Here is a 20,455-nt window from a genome sequence, read left to right on the forward strand (position 1 = left end):
GTTCTCGTTTCCCGGGGCACGCTGGGAATTGCAGGCCGCCGCACTGGGCACCGTGGGACTTGTAGGCCGCAGTGAACGGGTAGCGTGCTGTGGGGTCAAATCTTTCGCTGTGGCCAGAGCCTCGGAATCTGCTTTCGGAGCTGCTGCTCCTCGGTTAGAGAGCTGGGGGCCACGGTGGCGGGGCGATGCGAGACTGCGGGCCACTGCGAGACGGCGGGCCGCTGGGGCTAGCCGGCGTGGCGCTGCTCCTCATGGCCGCCGGGGCGGGAGCAAGGCCGCGGCCCGCCGTCCCCGGGGACCAGCCCCGATCTAACGTGGTGTTGGTGGCCTGCGACTCCTTGGTGAGTGATCGGGGTGTGGAAGGACACCCTGACAGGTAGGGGCGAGGCAGGAGGGAATCCTCGGCGGTGGCCTGGACGGAACTAGGGAGGATGAGACACCGCGGCCGTATGGATGCATTACCTAGGCCAGAGACAGGGCATGCGCAAGCGCGAGTTCACTGCGCGGGGCGCCCGCGGCTCGGCAGGCGCTGCAGTAGCAGCAGCAGCAGCAGAAGCAGCAGCAGCAGCAGAAGCAGCAGCAGCAGCAGCAGAAGCAGCAGCAGCAGCAGCAGAAGCAGCAGCAGCAGCAGAAGCAGCGGCGGCAGAGGCTGCAGCAGCAGCCCCAGTAGGCCTGCCGTGCGACGAGACAGCCGCACCCCGAGTGTTCACCCCAGTATTCCGACACAAACGCGGCCGCTTCCCAGAAGGGTGCGCCTTGCTCGCATCAGGGGCTTCCCAGCAGCCGAAAACCTCTGCGCAGGTGGCTCCCACGGTCTGGGGTCATGGAGCTTGTCGCCCGGGAGGGGGGCATGCCAGCAGGACTCTGTGGCAGGGCAGCTGCCCCTGGAGCAGGGCTGGTGTGTACAGTCAATGTTCTTCAGTTCGCTTGAAAAGCCTAATGGCAAGCAAGGTCACTAAACCATGTTACCCTTCCCATTGTAAGCCCTATGGCTGTTAAGTCTCCACAACAAATGGGATAGCGAATTTCTAGAATCACAGATGAAATTGCTGACTTACTGAGCTCCAAATACTGGTTTATTGAGGCTCTCATAAGGTATAACAACACAGTAAACTTGTCAGACGTGTATCTCTAGCAGTAGGTACGTAGCAACTTCATCACAGTGATTTATTACTATATTTGGTTTACCCTTCAGACAAAGAAATTTTCCCACTCACAAATACTAATCTTTGCATGTATCTTCACAGTTTTCTCACTGTGCCCACCAGCACACTAAAAATGCTCTGGTGTGTTTTACTCTGGGGAGCCTTGGTTTCTCTAACTCACCTGAACTCACCTTGTTGTAGAATCAAACATAAGCTCCGTGGTGTTAATAGCAAAAATGTACAAGAGAGGTGAGCAATTCACATTTGAATGCTCACCGCTATACTATGCAGAGCTCAAGAGTACCTGTTGGCTGCCACACTGCTCTGACCTGGAAAGGACCCCTTTCCCTGTTCCTGGAAAATAACATGTGGTATACAATAACCTCCATGTCTTAGCCTTGTCCCCGCCTGGCTACTGCAAAAATGTACCCTATCCTGGTTGGAACCAGGACAACTTTCTAAAGAGCACTTTCAGTCTGAAGTTATGTACAAGTTCTTAATGTGTATTACAGCTTTATTTCCAGTTTGTCCTACTGAGTGCTTGATCAAGATGCTATTTGTAGTAGTATACGAGATCAGGTGATTGCTCATTTAGCATGTTCTGATATGAGCTGAGTTCAGAGGCTGGGATGCTGCAGTTAGCTCTACTGGTGCCAAATGAAGTGACTCTCTACAATGCTGGGTTATCCAAGAGTATTTCTGCCAGAAACCAAATGTTGGAAATTACATTTTTCTGCAGTTAAAACTGCAGATGCACTGCCGCCTATCTGTTCACTGAAGAGCCAGTCAGACTGAGGCTGTGTTGGCACATCTTATTCAACTAAGGAAGGGAATAAAAGTGACAGATAAAATACAGTGACGTGAAATATGCATGAAACCTGATTTCATGTGATGATAATCTTTTACTGTAAAATTACCTATTCAAAATGTTAAATCTTTTTTAAGTTACTGATTGAAAAATCTGTCTAAACAAATAGGTTATTAAAATGAAATAAGCATTATGAAAGCATCAAAATTAGCATTATGGAAGTATCAAAAGGGAGTCATTGTGCGTGGGATTTCTGTGGGAGAATAGGCTTTCTTTAGCTTTCTGATCCCTTTTCTAGTCCATAGTTTCAAATAAGTTCACAGAGAAGTGGTATGGATAAACCTTTAGAAAGGATGAGGAATCAATGATGGTTTCAAAGAAGTATGTGCTAGTGCACACATCTACATTGGGATCCAGCCTTACTCCTTTTTATTGTTCACTGCACCTATTCCCATTGAATGTGTCATGGTACAACCCCACCCCTGAAGAAGTGGAGCTTGTTTAGTGATGCAGTGGAATTAATTTTACTATAAAGAAGCCCAGTTATTATTTCCATTGCACTTTTTCAAAACTGATCCTTTTTATATTGTTCTGCTTAGGGCTTCTCAGCACTATTTTCCAAACCTGCATAGGATTGGCAGCATTTGAGCAACACCAGTCCACGGTAACAAATATATGAATTTATGCAGCCGATAGTTTGCATTAATGCTGTTTATGTGTTGCTTTTGTCTCATTGCAGGATGGACGCTTGACATTTTTGCCAGGAAATCAGACTGTAGATTTACCTTCCATAAATTTTATGAAAAGACATGGCACTGTCTTTCTCAATGCCTACACCAATTCTCCAATTTGTTGTCCTTCCCGTGCAGGTAAAACCAAGCAAAACACCAGATAAATGCTTGCATATGTCAATTTAAATATGTGGTAATGATGGGAAATTTGAAATTATTTAATGGGAAGGGATTTGTTATGTTTTTAAAATAAGATTTTTTTTTTTTATCTTGTGTTTGAATTCTTATGATATTCTTCTCTTTCATTTCTTTATCTCTTCTATTTCTTATGTTTCTTCCTTTATTCTTTTGTTTCTCATTTTTTCAATTAAGTGTAAGCTCCCAAATCTTTTTACAAACTCCACTGAAGCTTCAGATTTTAAAAAATCTTCAGGATTTGCAGAGAAATCATTGATTTGTTCTGCTGCAGTGCTGAAACTACACGCAGAACTACTCTCTCTTCCTAGTACAAAGTTAATAAATATCTTTTCTGTATTCAGCAAAGAGTGATAAATAATAATAGCTGAATAAAGTGGTAGCAGTTTCCACTGTCTTCTAGATACATGATGCATCTTTTAGTAGCTTTAATTGAATACTTCCATGTTTTCCTTTACTTAATGCAATTCTTGTTCTGTGTTCAATTTCACACTTGCAGAATTTGCTAGGAAGATAGAAGGAAACTATATTCCTTAATCAAAGATTACATCTTAAAACATTTCTACCTTTTTCAATTGTTGCAAAGACCCTGCTTAATCTGTATAAAATCTAAATCCTCTTTGATCTAGCTATAGAAAGGTCCCCCTTCCTCTCAAAGCATACACTGAAAGAAGCAGCAGACAAAGGCAGTCATATATAGTGTTACATTTTTAATATTCTCTTTATTGATTACCTAGTCCCCATTTCTTTTTCTCATGGTCACATTTTAAGTGGGTGACGTTACATGAACAAGCAGTCAGCCTTCCTTTCCTTTTCTTGATGCTTGAGTCTTTCAGCCATTCTTTATTGCTAAGAACAATACTTAATGTTATTTAATTTTAAGAAGTTTGTGCAAATGGCAGATTAGTACTCCTGTGAGAAAGAAAGTGAATAGGGAATTAAACAATTCATCACTTGTGGGGCTCTGAACCAGCAGGACATCTTTTGCATAGCCAGGAGCTTGGATACCTGCAGGGAACTGAGGGTTCCACATCTATTGTGGAGGTGTCAGGGATGATACCAGAAGAGATATAGCGGGAAAGAGGGCTTTGGGGTGGGGAAAGGACTGGTATTGCCATATGGGGTTGATGCACTTTGTTTACAGGATATTTCTATTGCTTGTGAAATTACTTAGTTCTGTTTTGGAACTATCTTTAACTCTAAATTAGCACTGGAAAGAGTGAATTATTCTTTATAAGCTGCAAAGAAATAGGAATTCACTTTTAAAATCTTCCCTCATAGTTCCTTTGCAACTCTGGCCTTGGTTTCCTTTCTTCTTGGTATCTTCTTTAATATTCTCACTTTGTTTTTGCAAGTGGTAGTGAAGTAGATTACCTAAAAAGAATAAAATTGAGGGCATGTTGTATTTATGAGAATACTGTATTGTAATTCTCTCCACAAATATACTTAACTTTAAACTCGCATTAAATTTAACTGTAATAAGGGTAACTAACATTCTGAAACACATGTAAATAGAGGATTGTTTAATCAGGATCTGTACTACCATGCCATTTTCTTTCAGAAATCAAGAAGAATATTTTCTGATCTAATTAGAACTTGATTTAATGATTGCATAGCACCTGGAAACATAGGACCTTCTTCTGAAATTCTGGAGATTATTAGAGAAAATTTTGATACTTGTATTGATTACGAAATAAGATTTGGAAGAGTAATACTTTGTATTCCTTGTTCTATTGTATCACAGTTTGGACTTTTAACCTCTGTAATAATGAGAAGATTAATCCTTTCCCAGCCTTATAGGTGGGGAGTACTAATCACTCATCATTTTTTTCCCCCAGCTATGTGGAGTGGTCTTTTCACTCATATAACAGAATCTTGGAATAACTTCAAAGGTCTAGATCCAGATTATGTAACATGGATGGATCTCATGGAGAAGCATGGCTACCATACGCAGAAGTTTGGGAAATTGGACTTTACTTCTGGACATCATTCAGTAAGGTAATCAGGTAGATTCTTCTGCTGTGAAATGGGCAGCAGTGAACAAATCATGTAGTGTGCTGTCACGTGGTTTCAGTCTCCAGGTGAAATGATAGTAGCTTTAACTTAAAAGAAATTGTGTTGTGTGCCTAGCAGAGATCTGTCCTGCATCTTCATGGAGAAGCAAGCCTATCTCTTGCAGCTGTACTTTGTCTTTTACCTGTAGTTGAAAGGTAATACAGAAACTGGTTTGCCCAACATGAATGGTTATTTTCTAACGCTGGTATTATTGCTCCTTAAGTGAAATTCATAAACTGTTTTTGCCTTGCCTTAAGACTTCCTGGTAATACCAACAGTGTAGGAAAAGCAGAACAAAACCCTATACCTATAAAAATTAAATATTAAGCCTACTGTCACAAAATGTCAGAGGTTTTGAGGGGTATTTTGAAGGCCATAAGTGTTCAAAGACTTGTGCTGTTGTGGTGGGTTGACCCCAGATGGACACACCAGGGCCACCATGATAGAACAAACTGTTCTGTGACTCCACCGCCTCCAGTGAGCAGGAAGGAGAAAAAGCAGTGACTCAGTGGTGAAGATAAGGACTGAGAGAGATCACTCAGGTACACAACAACACAGACTTAACTCAGGAAAATTAATTTCTTTTATTTCTGGCTAATTAGAAGCCAGAGTAAGGCAATGAGAAGTAAACCCAAATCTTAAAACACTTTTCCACCACCCTTCTACCCAGGGTTAACTTCCAAATTCTCTACCATGTCTACCCACAGGGGTTTGGGAGTGAGGACTGTGGTCAGTTCATGACACATTGTCTCTGCCACTCACTCCTCGTCAAGGGAGAACTCCTTACCTTCTTCTGCTTCGGTGTGGGGTCCCTCCCCCACTGATTTCTCCAAAGTGAGTCCTTCCCATGGGCTTATGTTCTTTACAAAGTGCTCCAGCATGGGTTCCTTCCATGGGATGCACTCCTTTAGGAACAAACGGCTCCAGTGTGGGTCTCCCCAGGGGGTGACATGTCCTGCCAGTAAACCTGCTCCAGCCTGGATTCCTTTCCCTGCAGGTCCACAGGTCCTGCTGGAAGTCCAGCGCAGGCTTTCCACAGGATCACAGCCTTCTTTGGATATCCATTTGCTTTGGTGTGGGGTACATCATAGGCTGCAAGTAGATATCAGTTCCATGGACTGCTGGGGTACAGCCTTCCTCCATGGGCTGCTGGGGAATCTTCATTCTGTGTTGTTTTTATGAATATGCTCTATCTCACTGACTAATAATGATGTCTGTTGTTAAAATAATAACAAAGAGAAGCTTTTTCTTTAATGACAAACAGGTTAGAGTTATTTAATGCTTCCTTTTTCGTTATGAGGGGATTTGGTTCTTTAAACTTGATCCTAATCTCAGTCTGACTGGATAATCAGACTGGCCTATGGCCTACATAGTATTTTTTTCTGTATAAATCAGTATTATGACATTAGGTACAATTAGACACACCCACACACTCCTTTATCTTAATTTCATTTTAATGTCTATGAAACATGCTTTCTCTGTAAACCAGATACCCTATATTGTTCTAAGTAATTTATTTAAGCCTGTGTAGGTTGAAAGTGTGAGCCTAAACAAGAAATTAAAACAATAAAAAAATTGTTACAGATAGCTTTTCTAGAAGTTACAGTGCATTGGTAAAATTCCTTTGGGGATAAAACTAGTTAAATGCTCTTTAAACAGTAATAATGTTGTGTTTTGATAAAAGCATGTGATCAAATTTGAGCAGTTTTATACTTTCCTTTGTAATTTCTTGGTTATATTGAAATTGCCATTAACAAGGTGAAGATTAGTCAAGGTCTTAGGTAGTCTGCCTCTTACCAATGTCCACCATCATTCACTCTAGCAAAGAACCAAGGACATTTTCAGCTCAGATTTTTTTAATTGTTTTAGAGAGACAACAATTGCCATGACATTAGAAAATCTGTTCAAAAATATTTTGTCATTAAAATGTTGCCGTTTTCCCCTCCTTCTTGCTTTCTTTACACTCTTTTCTATTCTTGTTTGATAGGATTTGTACAAGAGAAATAATTCTTACAGATTTTTGTCTAAAGTGTGTTTAATTAATAGTACAAGCCACATCCATAATGTTGTTTCTAAAGGCAGCCTCACCAGTAAAGTAATTTCCCACTATACTCTTTCACATAAAAATCTCTGGCCCAGTTTACATATAAATAGTGTGTGAATCTGTGCCAAAATGTGGAGAGAGGTCCACAAGATGGAATGGTATTTCTAAGTATTATTTTGTAGATGTGAAAGAGCCATTGTGACATAAATGGGTAATAAATAAGAAAGAAGATTCAGAAGCAGACATAAAAAGGCTGAAGGTCTGACTATAAAATAGATGCACAATCATAATTGCTCAATTGAATAACAATTCTCCTTTTTGCAGGTATTGCAAATAGATTGCAACTGAAAGTATAGGGGAAGTTCTTCAGGAATTCATAATGCTTTTTGCTTGGAGGAAAAGTGAAGAAAACATTTTCTGTTGAGTGTGTGACTTGTGTATGTATTTTCAGTAACCGTGTGGAAGCTTGGACTAGGGATGTTAACTTCCTGCTCCGACAAGAAGGAAGACCCATGGTGAAACTTACAGGCCATAGGAAGCAGTTTAGAGTAATGGAAAAAGATTGGCAGAATACTGATAAAGCAGTAAATTGGATAAAGGAAGAAGCTGTTAACTTTACTCAACCATTTATTCTTTACTTGGGACTGAATTTACCACACCCATATCCATCACCCTATGCAGGAGAAAATTTTGGATCCTCTACATTTTTAACATCTCCCTATTGGCTTGAAAAGGTATGTAAGTATAAAATTTAAATACTAATTTATTAATAACTGTATTTTAATACAATATTTTTTCCTGGTTTTTCAAGATAGACACAGTTTTGATATTTCACTACACAGTAAGAAAATACTTGAATGAGATATTAGATTTCTGATTAAAGGCTAAGAAAATAGAAGTGACAAATTTGTCTCTGTTGTGGGAAAAGGTTTGTTAGCAGTAGTCATTGAATCGATAAGTATAGAGTTCAATAGCTAGAAACGCTTTAAGAAAAATGGGATTGTTGCTCTTCTTAACTGTAAATTAATTTTGGTAATGGTCTGAAGCTCATTGTTATGAACATTCTGTATTTTGCTTGTTAGAAATGATGCTATATGTAATAATTTGGTCTGAGTTTTACAGTGAAAGATTGACTTTTTCTGCAGTATAGACCTAGAACATAAAGCAACATAAGACACAACAGAAGTCTTCCTTTTCTCTTAACTTCTTCTGTGCTACTGTAGGTTTTCAAGCACAAGAAAGTGTCTGTATGTGTAAAACTAAGATATAGCACTCCATTCCAAAGAAGAGATACTTTTTTCAGTCTTGTATAGTTTCCAGTTGACATTAACTGCCATAAAATAGAAATTTACTCCAATAGATTTAATTGCAGAAAGGCATTAATATTCTCTGCAGCTGCAGAATTAGAATTAGGTTGATAAGACTTTATACTTCAAAAAGTCTATCTGTATGCAATTTATGTAACTTGTGGCCTTTTCCACGACAGAACTGCTAAATCTCTTTATCTAGATGTACCAAAAATACAAATACTTAGAAAAAAAGGATTTACGAATGAAGGTTGAGAGATGTGAATTTTTTTCATGATAGTGAGGGTTGTGGCTTCTTCTGGGAATGGTAAGAAGTTTGTGGGGAGAGGAAGAACTTGGGAAAAAAGCCCTTTCAATTGCAAAAAGCAAGATCTGGCTTAATGATTAAGGAAAACTTGCTGGGTGCTGATTGCTAGGTTAGATGTATCTTGGGAAGCATAGGTGATTTTTTTGAGTCACAAACAGTTATAACATCTTTTACAAACTTTTGTCATCTTTTATCCAGTCAGAGTACCTTAACTGCACAGTTTGCTGGTCTCCTTCCCACCACTGTGTATACATACTGCCTTGTGTGGGCCACATATTACCATTTACTGACCATTGGCCAGTTCTTCTTCTGCAATGTAGCTCTTTTTTGGTCATGGAAGAAACAGTCTTTTAAAATCACAGAGGCAATCTCATTAAGAAGTTTGATCACATAGGTGAAGAACTGAATTAAATGTCCTGATTATTTGGGCTGTAATACAGAACAGAGTATCAACACATTATGTCTGTGAAACGTTGTGTTATCAACCAGATGGTCCCCTGTGTTTTGCACACAAGTTGTCATTTTTCAGGGGATGTGGCTTCTTTCCTAGTTGTGAATTATGTGTCTTGGTTTAAGACAATTCAAAGAGGTAGACATTCTGAAATGAGTTCTCCTCTTAGTTTCAACCAATCCCTTTCCACCAATAAGGAACCAATACCAATAGATACAAGTGAAAAAATAAGTTTACTAACAAGTGAAACAGCAACATGCAAAAATTAGCAGTGAATAATCACTAGATACAAACTTGCTGAATCACAGGAGCTCCACAGGAACAAAGAGATCCCAAACTGGTGGGGTGCAGCCCCCTTCTAATCTGACAGCCCCCCACTGCTGACTGCCTGCAGGGGGCAAAGTGGTGTCTGGCTCTTTCCAAGGTGGCACCTGCCACCATGCGCTCCAGGAAACAAAGGAAGTGGATGGCAGCAAACTCTCCTGGGAAGGTTGGAGCTTACGAAGGTCTAGTGGCAGATGGGAAGTTGTGGCACATGTGGGGTCAGCACCGCTGTTTGCTGCTTCCTCTTGCACCAGCCGGATTCCACTGGTGTTGGTGCCTTCTGATCTGCTGGTATGCTGTAGAAGGGAGCAGGGCAAACTGGTCTCTGGACACTGATGTGGGGTGGCCCAACCCCCTGATCAAGCTTCACTGCCTATGGAGTTTGCAAAGATCACTGGGAATACAGTTTCTATTCACTAAATGCAGTTCTTCCGAGTTGCTACTATTGGAATCCCAGAAACTCACCCATATCAGGCCCCTCTGAAGTCGAGTCTCCTCCTTCAGCAGCAGAAGAAGTCACCTTGGGTTTCTTGACCTTTTAAAGGGGCTGGCATTTCCTGGTTGCCCTGCAGTTCTGGTTCCAGCCATGCTTCAGGTCTTAAAGGCACCGTAACAATCTTATGGCACAGATAGATATGGAATACAGTAACATTTTGGATTACCCAGGACATTACCATAGACAGACAAAGGGATTGTGTCTTTGTGAATATTTAAAACTAGACTGAAGTCCTGTAGAAAAGAATCATGGATGGAAAGGGACACTTTTTACTCTCTTATCTTAAGCAGCTAATAAGTACCATTTGCAAAGTCCAAAATGTAACTCCAAAATGTAGCCAAGGACCTTGAGCAGTAAGAAAATGACTAAAGCATTATTATTTTATCTTAATGATTTTTTCTAGCAGTGTGTTTTCTATAGATCCTAAGGAAACTTATATTTTGTTGTGTTTATTTAACTGTTACAAAGCCAGGTTTTAGTTCTGTGGGCAGTAGAACTCTTGCAGATTTATCAACTTCTTTAGCTGGCTGGCTTTTCCTCCAAGTAACAAGTGAAAGTACAAGAGGAAATTACCTCAAGTTCCCTTTTATTTAAGGGAATATTTACAAGTATTACAGCCAAGGCTAAGTGTGTATGTCAAATTTCAAGACTCTAAAGCTAGTACTGAAGCAGACAATATCTGTGACTACACATAGTTTGAATATAGAAATAGATTGGCTTTTTGGTTTCATACTGATGTTACATTTCTTTATAACTAAATGGATTGACATATGTAGAAACATGTCGAAAGTATTAAAAAATTGGATTAATGTAGTGAGTTCTTTTTATTAAGATGCCAAGACTTGTCATCACTGTCCTGGAGGCTTTCCCAGACTACATGGTTTTCCATGTTGTTTTCTAGTCCCACATAACACACAATCTTTTAGATCCATAGGTTTATAAGTATTCTACAGTTACAAAGACACTCTGCCAATATTCTGTACCTACTCTAGAAGAGTGTTCTGTGATATCTCTCTGAAAAATATACAGCAGTTGGTGAAGCACATATTTGTGCCTCCTAGCCTTAGTTTCTAGTTGATTTTCATTGGTTTTTAAAAAACAATTTACCTGTGGAACTGTGGGGAAGTATGGAGGAGGTAGCTGCATGGTGTAACAAGTAAGCAGCTACTGTTTCCTGGGCCATAAATTGAGAACTGTGAATTTATGCTATACTTTTTAAAATTAAATCTGTGTTAAAAAACTTGTTTAATTCAGTTGCTAAAGTAATGTTAATTTCCTCTTTATTTTTTAGGTAAATTATGAAGCTATTAAAATACCCAAGTGGATTTCTCTTTCAGAGATGCATCCTGTAGACTATTACTCATCATACACCAAGAATTGCACAGGAGAGTTTACAAAGGAAGAAGTGAGAAATATTAGAGCATTTTATTATGCTATGTGTGCAGAGACAGATGCCATGCTGGGTAGGTAATGTCTTAATACACAGTGGGTTTTCTAGTTCTGTTTTTTTTTAAAGAAAGTGCTGATAGGGCTGATATTTGGAGGAAAAAAAATAGAAAACAAAACACCACAATTCACATCTGGGAGTAAGTTGTGGAAGTTGCTCATTCAGTCTATATGATAAATAAGAGGATACCCTTTTAGGTGAGTTGGGAGCACTCTGAAAAGTAATCACAGCCAGCAGTTAGAAGCTCTGTAGAAAACCAGTGACTGCAGCAAAATATGGCATGACCCATTGCAAATGATTCGGTTTAAAACCAAATGGGAAAATTACCCCATGCAAGCTGCCCCTCCTCCTCCATCCCCTTCCCAGCACAGGAAATACTAGGAGAGACCAGAAGTAGGAACAACAATTTTACCAAAAACTCGCAATAAAGACAATATAGATAAAAGACGACACAAAAGGAGAGTGCTCCACCCAGAGGAAGTGTTCACCAACAAAAAGCAAAAACACCCCCCAAAGAGAGTACCTAGTGTGGTTTTCCCAGACAAAGGCAAGATGGCACCTGTCATCGCCATCCCCTCCACACTGGACCATGCAGCTCAGAAAAATGAAAGCAATGAGGCAAAATAGTTTCTGCAATTTATTATCCTCTATCCAGCCTGGAGGAAACAATGGAAAACAGGGACAAAACAAAGCCTGGAGAGCTAATTAATCCAAATAAAGGGTTCTGTAAGTGCTGGCCTTGACAGTGGCAGCAATGGCGGAAGCACTAGCAGCCGTGGTGGCAGTGGCGTCTTCCTGCTGCTCCAGGAATAGTTACAGCTTGTCAGAGTTTCAGAAACAGTTACACCCTCCCTTGATTTCAGCAACAGTTAAGGGAGCAGTTCACATGTTTCCAGCACGGAGGTAAGACTAATCAACTTCAACACATCTAAGCGTCTCCTGCTGAAAACCATGCCCCATCCTTGACATAGGTGGTATGTTATATTAAATAGTGCTGGAAATTCTACCCTTCTTTTCCTAGGTACCCAGGATACCCATGTACAAGAGGAACTAAATCTCTTTGATTAAGTGCTAACTGAAATAATGGAAACACTTTTGTGAAGGGGACAGACTGTAAAAGCTGAGCTGGATGAAAAGATAAATTTTAGGGCATAAGTTGTTTTCCTTAGAAGCTGATTTCAAATGTGTAGACTGGATAACAACTGTTACAGATTGACTGAAGAGTAAAGTTACGTTTGGAATGTCCCTTAGAATTATTGAAAGTTGTGAAGAAATAATTAATTGTACATTTAGAATTCTTCAGAGTTTGCAGGAAGGTCTACAGACCTTCCTGCAATTTACAATGCAATTTGGTCTTAATTTACAGCATTTTATTTTTTTATTTGAAAAGTGACCATGAATGAATTCGTTTGCATCCTAATATGAAATTCATGATCAAATAAGCTAATCTTTTAGGTATATGACCTAAACCAGGACACCATATTAGATTGGCAAAGTGAATTAAAAGACACAGAATTGCTCCTCCTCATTTTATGAATGAAACAATGGAAGCCTTACAGGTTTAGGAAATACGGGATTGCAAAGTAACTGCACTGCAGTTGTAATTTTATAACATCTTTTAGCTAGTATGTTTAGGCATGAGTCATCCTAAAGTTTTAATATTTAAGATGCCTAAGTGCTTTGCTTAACTACCAACTTCATTGATCTTGGCCCTGTCTTTGTTGCAGAAATGTACGTACAAAAATAGAGGAGTATATGTTGTGTTTTCATTGCACAAATATATGTGCAACAAAAGAGGTTTCCTCCACTGGATTAGGATGATTCCTTGAAATTTGCATGCTGCTTTGCAGGTACAGACCTTGGAAGAAATATTTTGAATGTATCCTTTTCAGTATCTTTTTGATGTTGCAGGGGAGATTATTTCAGCTCTGCAAGATACTGGGCTTCTTGGAAAAACAGTTGTTATATTCACTGCAGATCATGGAGAACTTGCTATGGAACACCGTCAGTTCTATAAAATGAGCATGTATGAGGGAAGTTCCCACGTTCCTCTTTTAGTTATGGGACCAGGTTTTAGAGAACAGCAGCAAATACCAAATGTAGTATCTCTTGTGGATATCTATCCTACTATGCTTGGTGAGTTATGTAATTTCAGGTGACAATTTTTTTTCCCTGTTACCATTAGATACATCATGTACTCGGATGGCTCTTCAGTACTGCCCCAACTCTTTGGTATGCTGCTTTTATATCTGGACTGACTTGTTAATTGACTTTAGTGCATTACTATTCTGCATTTGTATCATAATAGTCAGAATGATGTCTTGACTTTGAGGCACAACACAGTAACACAACAGGAGATAATTTATCGGTGGACCATATATATGGACTTAACAGAAAAAGTAAAAAAATGGATGAAAAAAATAAAGAAACTGATTGTCTTCCTTAATACTGTAACTGTCTTCCACATAATTACACTGATTGATTATATATAGGATTATTTGTTAGTAAAAAAAGGAATAAAGCCCATTTTGGATATGAATAATCCTTGCTAGCCTTCACACCCAACAGTTTACTATAGAAATTATAGTGTAAGTGCATCCAGAGATGAGATTAAACTTGAAAGGAGGAGAACAGGTTCATTAACTTAGCAAAGGAATGTCTTTTATGAAGGGTCATGTGGAAGAAGTGTGATGAAAGCTTTGTATAGGAAATGTAAAAATGATCCGGACACATATAAAAAGATGTGATAATGGATATCCAATCTTACCTTATGAGATATGAAAATACTCAGTATTGGAGAGAGAATAAAATGAAAAGAACTAAACTTAAATTACTTAGATGGAAATCACTTTTAGGAGGGAATTTTTTAACAGTTATCTGTGATAAATCATGCAAGACACCGTTCTAATTGGAATTAAACATCAGGTAAAGTTATCTTATGAGGCTTTATCTGTGATCTTTTAGGCTTCCAATCAGAAGAAATATTTTTTTCAAACCAATCTGGAAGGCTTGTGCCACATATACACTGCAATTACTTGGAGAACATGAGTGAATAAAACTATACATCTAGCAATAAATACCAGTGAAAAATCCACTTCTATATTGTTTTAGGTTGATTTTCTAAAAAGTAAACAGAAGTTATTTATCTGTTTATGTCTTCTCAAAACTTTTGAACCAGTTATCCAGGGAAAAATAGGATATAAAATCTGAGTCGCTTTCTCTTCCAAATTTTGACATCAAATTTTTATGTATATATATCTGTACTACATATGGATCTTAAACAAGTTATGTTATCCTATGTAAAGAGCTGAAAAACTCTTATTTCTTTGTTTCTTTTTCCCAAGTGACATAATTGGTCAGATGGTTTAATATCCTTCTGTCTTTGCCTCCTGGGGGTTTTTCACTGGGGCTTTTTTCCCCAGAACTTTGTGTGCATAATTCATTCCTTCTGTTCTGGCAGCTCCCCTTCTCTGTACTCTGAACGTCAGAAAGGCATGTATGATGAAAATGAAAACTTAAAGAGCCATCTCTATCATGTATTATGGTCTCTGTCTTGCTTGCTGCTGCTGACTAGCAAGGAAACAGATTTCAAGTCTGTTTTTGTGACAAATTTAATTGCTTTGCTTAGGATTGTCACAGGGAAATAATCTCTCTTAAGGTGCCATCCAAATGCTTTGGTCAAGACTGCCTCCTGCACTGGCTTTGAGAATAAGTGCAAATGTTTTGATTCCAGCAGAATCTGTGGGATATGAATGTACAGTCAGACCTGCAACAGCTCTTGCTTTTTGTAACAGGATGTAGCATAATCTCCAGGCAGCACTAGCATTGTTGGTCAGTGTGGAAATACCTTTGGCTCTCTATTGGAAAAGCAGGAGCTGCTGAATGGCTGGAACATTCTTCACGCATAGAAAATCCAGTTACTGGATTACCAAGTAATAGCGTTACTGGTTTAAGATGACAGAAGAGCCCATATCCCTTTTTCGTTTGTTGGAAGGTAGTGTGTATTTGTTCAAATTTTTTTTGCCCATGCATGATCAAGAGCTGCTTGCTAGGTTTACACATTGTGGGTCTTCCTAGTACTTTGTCAGATGCTGGCTGGGCAGAGGACAAAATGGAATATGTGTGCTGATGAAGGAAAGAGTCACCTTTGAGCCGTTTATATGCACAGAGTATCACCACTCAACACAGAACAGACTAAATACTACCATGGTGCTCTGTGAAATGGAAAGTTTTGAATTTCGAATTACTATCATACATGGTTTTTAGGACATGCTTGGGATTCTCAGCTATGTTTTTCAGAATGTTTCTGAAAAACCTTTGCAGTCTTTTAACCTGATCTTTGGGAGCTAGAGAAACTTGTGTTATAAGTTGATGCTGCGGAGCTTATGGATATTACAGTGTCGCCTAATGGCCGTCTGGTAGGCTGTGGAGTCATCCAGAGTTTTTGGTGCATGCACTATGATTATACCACCTCAAATAACATCTTTATCTCCAGTCCTGCCAGAGAAGCAAGTGTCCCCACCAGTTACAGGTGATAATAAAGGCCACCTTTTATGAAGCATTTCATTATTCTCTAATGAAGAATTCTACAGATGAGCTTAGCACCATTATTGTTCAAGTAATAAACAGCTACAACATGTTGGATGTGGAGCTTTTAGGGCCCTTTCATGCTTTCATACTCTTTTTCTTCTGCCTGATATAGTCAGAGCAAAAGAGAAATGTTTGCAACCGTGATTAAGGAATAAAACAGCACCAACTGTCAAGGAGACTATTGTGATAATTTTCACAAACTTCTGTTAAAGGTTAAGTTATACATAGGTGATATATTTGGTCAAGATGCTGGGCAGCTTGCCTTGGGAAATTCCTTAAGGTATTTTTTATTATGTATTTTGGGATAATAATTAGGAGAGCACATTTTATTATCAACATTCAGACCTTGGTTGCATTGTGTTAGAGTTTTTTAAAACTGAAAACTACAGTAACATTTTGGTTTTGTGTATCTTTCCTTAGATATAGCAAGAGTTCCTGTCCCACAGAACCTCAGTGGATATTCTCTTATACCGCTGCTACGTGAAAAGGCTGAGAGCGAAGCATCACCGAGAGGACCTCGGCCCTCATGGGTGCTGAGTGAGTTCCATGGGTGCAATGTGAATTCCTCTGTGTATATGCTGAGAACTGGCAAGTGGAAATACATCACGTACTCGGATGGCTCTTCAGTACTGCCCCAACTCTTTGGTATGCTGCTTTTATATCTTGACTGATTCGTTAATTAACTTTAATGCAAATTGAATCTTAACTGACTTTTGTTTGTTGCAGACCTTACTGCTGATCCAGATGAGCTTACAAATCTTGCCATAAAATTCCCAGTAACTGTACATTCTTTGGACAAAATACTTCGCTCTATAGTAAACTATCCAAAGGTTTCTTCTTCTGTTCATGAGTATAACAAGCAACAGTTTATCAGTTGGAAACAAAGTTTGGGTCAAAATTACTCAAGTGTTATTGCAAACCTTAGGTGGCATCAAGACTGGTTAAAGGACCAAAAAAAGTATGAGAATGCAATTGACAAGTGGCTTGGTAAGTAGATACAGACAACCTGGGGATTTCATATGAATGAGGATAAAAAGATAATGCATTTGTAATATTATGCTGTATTTCAAATTATAGAATTATTTTCTTATATAACCTATTGTAAGTAAAGATAACTGAACTGTTACTGCTTTGTGTCAGAATGCCAAGTGTGGTGGTGTTCTCAGGGGTCCCAGGATGAGGGAAGAGATGAGAATCTTGACTCCTTGTTTCAGAAGGCTGATTTATTATTTTATGATATATATTATATTAAAAAGACAATTATATATTAAAACTACACTAAAAGAATAGAAGAAAGGATTTCATCAGAAGGCTTGAAAGGAAGGAAAGGAATGGAATGATAATAAAGTCTTGTGACTCACCAGAGAGTCCGAGACATCTGGACTGTGATTGGCCATTAATTAAAAGCAGCCACATGAGACCAATCAAAGATGATGCACCTGTTGCATTCCACAGCAGCAGATTATTCTTGTTTTTCTTTTCCTCTGAGGCTTCTCAGCTTCTCAGGAGAAAAAATCTTGGCAAAAGGATTTTTCATAAAACATGTCTGTGACAGCCAAGAGCACTTTATATAACTAGCCAGCACTCTAACTTTAGCCAGCACTCTAAAACTAGAGTTTTAGATGTTATTATTCTGTAAGTGTAAGTAAGTGTATATAGAAAGGGTGGTGTGCAAATACTAATTGTGTGTGGGTAATATTTAGCTAATTGCAAAAGTACTGAGTATTAAGCATTCAGACTCAATAAGAACTTCCATTTATAAGGAAAAGCAAGGATTATAAAACTTAGTGAAGTAAAGTGCCAGTTATAGTGGAATTTCCTGTGTGTATTGTAAGTCTAGATTGAATAGACTTTCATCAAAAAGTTGGTAACCAGTACAGGTCTGAACATAGATGTGGTTCATGCAAGTACTTAACTATATATGTGACTGACTCCCTACGTTTTCAAGGTCTGCCTGCTAATTTCTTACTCCTCTCTGCTCATCATCATAAATTAAAAAGAAAAACCCTTCTTGCCAAGCCTATGAACAGAACAGTTCTCTGAAAAATGACAGTGTGATTTGTATAACATAAAATAAAAACTGTTTGAATGCAGTTAGATTCTGCAAGTAAATGCTTTAAGGCACATCAGCAAGTGGAGAATTGAAACCTAAAATGTACACAGTGGAGACACAATTGAAACTTGCAGGAAGAGTTAACAGAAAAATACTGTTTCCCATTTTTCTAGTGACCTGATAAAAATAAAGTAGTTTTGGAAGAAGGTAAGATTTAGGTAGCAACTCTTCCACTTATGGGAATATGTAATTGCAGCAGTGCTTAGGTTTGCTAATTCTTGGTCACCATCATTGCTGCTATATACCAGTTCAGAATGACATTATCCTTCATATATAAAATGTTTTCTGGAAGCTGTTATTAAATGCTCAGTAGTAGCAGTAAGCCAGTAAAAATAAACATAAAAATGAGACATATTTTCTGATGGCTCCACACTCATTTTGTGAGCAACTTCCCACACAGAGTTAAAAAATCTTGAAACCCTGTAGCACATGCCATTATAATTCTTATTAAAATGAGTTCAGGTACAGTTGAAATTACTTAAACAAAATAAATGGGCTGCATAATTAGAGGAAGTATTTATATCCATATGAAAATTTGTTCAAGAGAAAAAAGAATAGCAAAATTTTCTCACTTTACAGAGGTCTCGAGAGAATGCAGTACATTGTCCAAAATGGAGTAAAATAAAATTATGGTGAACTGGATGTGTTTTGTGTGTGTGCTTTTTAATGAATGAATGTTTAAAATGTAGAGAAAATTGTATTTTGTCAGTTCTGTGAACAGTGCTTTCCTTGAAAACATGAGCTTTTAAGACTCACTGATGTTAGGTTTACAAAAGTGTCATTTGTGATACTCTCTGAAATGGAGGAACAAATAGGTAAAAAATCTTGCAACCACATCTTGTGCCACAGACTGTCCAAAGAAGCCCAATACATGGGGACAGGCTTCTTGAAAATTCAGGAAACTCCAGGAATGGGCCAGCTCACAGAGCAGTGCTTGTTGTTGTTCAGGGGACCACGTAAAATCATTCTTCTGCTGGGTCACATGTCTTGCAGTCTGATTGTAATATGGAATAGGTATCCTCCAAAAACATAAAGTAGAAAGATGAAAGAGAAATTATTAAAACAGAAGGCTGCACTTGCTAGTGTGGTATTTAGAAAAGTTTTAGTATCTGTTAGTCTTGAGGAATAATTAGAAAGATTTGTGTTTTCCAGGAGACCAGAACTTTATGAATGTTTGTGACAATGGGAGTCAGAGCTGGGAAATGGTGATGATAGGTAAAAAGGACTAGAAAAGATTAAAAAATAATTGGATGCCTTTATTTCAGGAAAAAGTGTAAGGAACTTAGATTAATAGAAGGGATAAAATAATTCAGAAAAACAGAATTTCCTTTGTGTACTATTGTGTTCTCTGTAATTTTTTTACTGTCTTACGTGGTTCTACCAGTTTTCCATGAAGTTTCTTTAGAGGCAATACTAGAATTATTTCCTTGTGCTTTTATTTTCTTGGTCTTCTTTTAGACTCTTAGCAGGGATTTCTAGTTGTAGACACTGTAAAGGAATACAGGTTCCTAAATTTGTGTCTTCTTGAGTACTATTTTCAAACTTAACAATTCCAAAAATATTGAATGTGATTTTCTTGTATAGGAGATGTTGGTGCTATAGGAGATGTTGATGATGGGCATCCATTAAAGGTGTTGATATTTGACTGGCTGGATTGGGATGGAGAGACACCCTTCCCTAACAAATCTAAGTTAAAGCCCTCTTGAGGAGTCTGGCAAGTCTCTGACCAAAGATTCTTTTTCTCTGCTTTGTCAGATGGGCCCCATTGTCCCCAGGAAACCAGGGCATGGCAAAAGGGCTGAGTAACCTAACTCCTGACTATGGCACCATGGTTTCAATCATTTTTTGCCTCTCCAGGGTCATCTGGCCCTTTCATAATAATATAATTTCATAACCTGTGAGCCCCCATAAAGAAAATGCACATTATCATTCTAGTTCCAGATTGCTCAGGCATAGCTAAGAATAAGCCTTTGAAATGTGAGGAAGTGTGTCAAAGCTTATCCTCACAGTTGTGTTATAAGCCATTAGCAACAAGAATAAAGCATATTGTTAATTTAAACAAGTTTAGAAAACCAGGATAGCAGTATCATCTTTCAAACTGATTTTTCACTCTTCTTTTCCTCTTCTGTTTTATTAGATTTTAAAGTGAAAGATAACATGTATCTTTCTGAAGTACCTTGCTGTCAAATGCTGTATTATAGCTTTTGATAAACATAGCTTTTGCTAAACATGGTTTCAGCTTTTGTGAAGTCACATTACCTTTAATTCCTCTCTCGTACTGAAGCTGCAACAATTAGAAGGTTAAAATTAAAATTGGAAGCAATAAACTTCTCCATAAAACATCTTTAATCTTACAGATTGAACTATCCTTAGGTCTTTAGGCTTATGTAATACTGAAAATTTCACTGAGGCTTTGAGCCATGGAAAGCTGGTATTTTTACA

At 38.5% G+C, this 20,455-nt stretch overlaps 1 protein-coding gene across 1 annotated transcript; it reads left to right on the top strand.

The window, feature by feature from the left end:
* Positions 1–236: 236 nt before the first annotated feature.
* ARSK (arylsulfatase family member K) lies at positions 237–18,655 on the top strand. Its single transcript, XM_066568790.1, has 8 exons — positions 237–341; positions 2,693–2,822; positions 4,718–4,877; positions 7,430–7,712; positions 11,155–11,326; positions 13,222–13,446; positions 16,321–16,545; positions 16,627–18,655. Exons 1-8 carry the CDS (start codon positions 252–254, stop codon positions 16,893–16,895), a joined length of 1,554 nt encoding a protein of 517 aa, XP_066424887.1. The 5' UTR covers positions 237–251; the 3' UTR covers positions 16,896–18,655.
* The last annotated feature ends 1,800 nt before the right edge of the window (positions 18,656–20,455 follow it).

Source organism: Molothrus aeneus, chromosome Z, assembly GCF_037042795.1.
Source record: "Molothrus aeneus isolate 106 chromosome Z, BPBGC_Maene_1.0, whole genome shotgun sequence".
In the NCBI taxonomy this organism is placed as follows: Eukaryota; Metazoa; Chordata; class Aves; order Passeriformes; family Icteridae; genus Molothrus; species Molothrus aeneus.

What these genes read in the sequence shown, in the direction of transcription:
- ARSK (XM_066568790.1), top strand. Translation starts at nt 252, where the DNA reads ATGGCCGCCGGGGCGGGAGCAAGGCCGCGGCCCGCCGTCCCCGGGGAC. An exon ending in TGGTGGCCTGCGACTCCTTG is followed by an intron (nt 342 to 2,692) that starts GTGAGTGATCGG and finishes GTCTCATTGCAG; the next exon opens with GATGGACGCTTGACATTTTT. An exon ending in CTCCCTATTGGCTTGAAAAG is followed by an intron (nt 7,713 to 11,154) that starts GTATGTAAGTAT and finishes TTTATTTTTTAG; the next exon opens with GTAAATTATGAAGCTATTAA.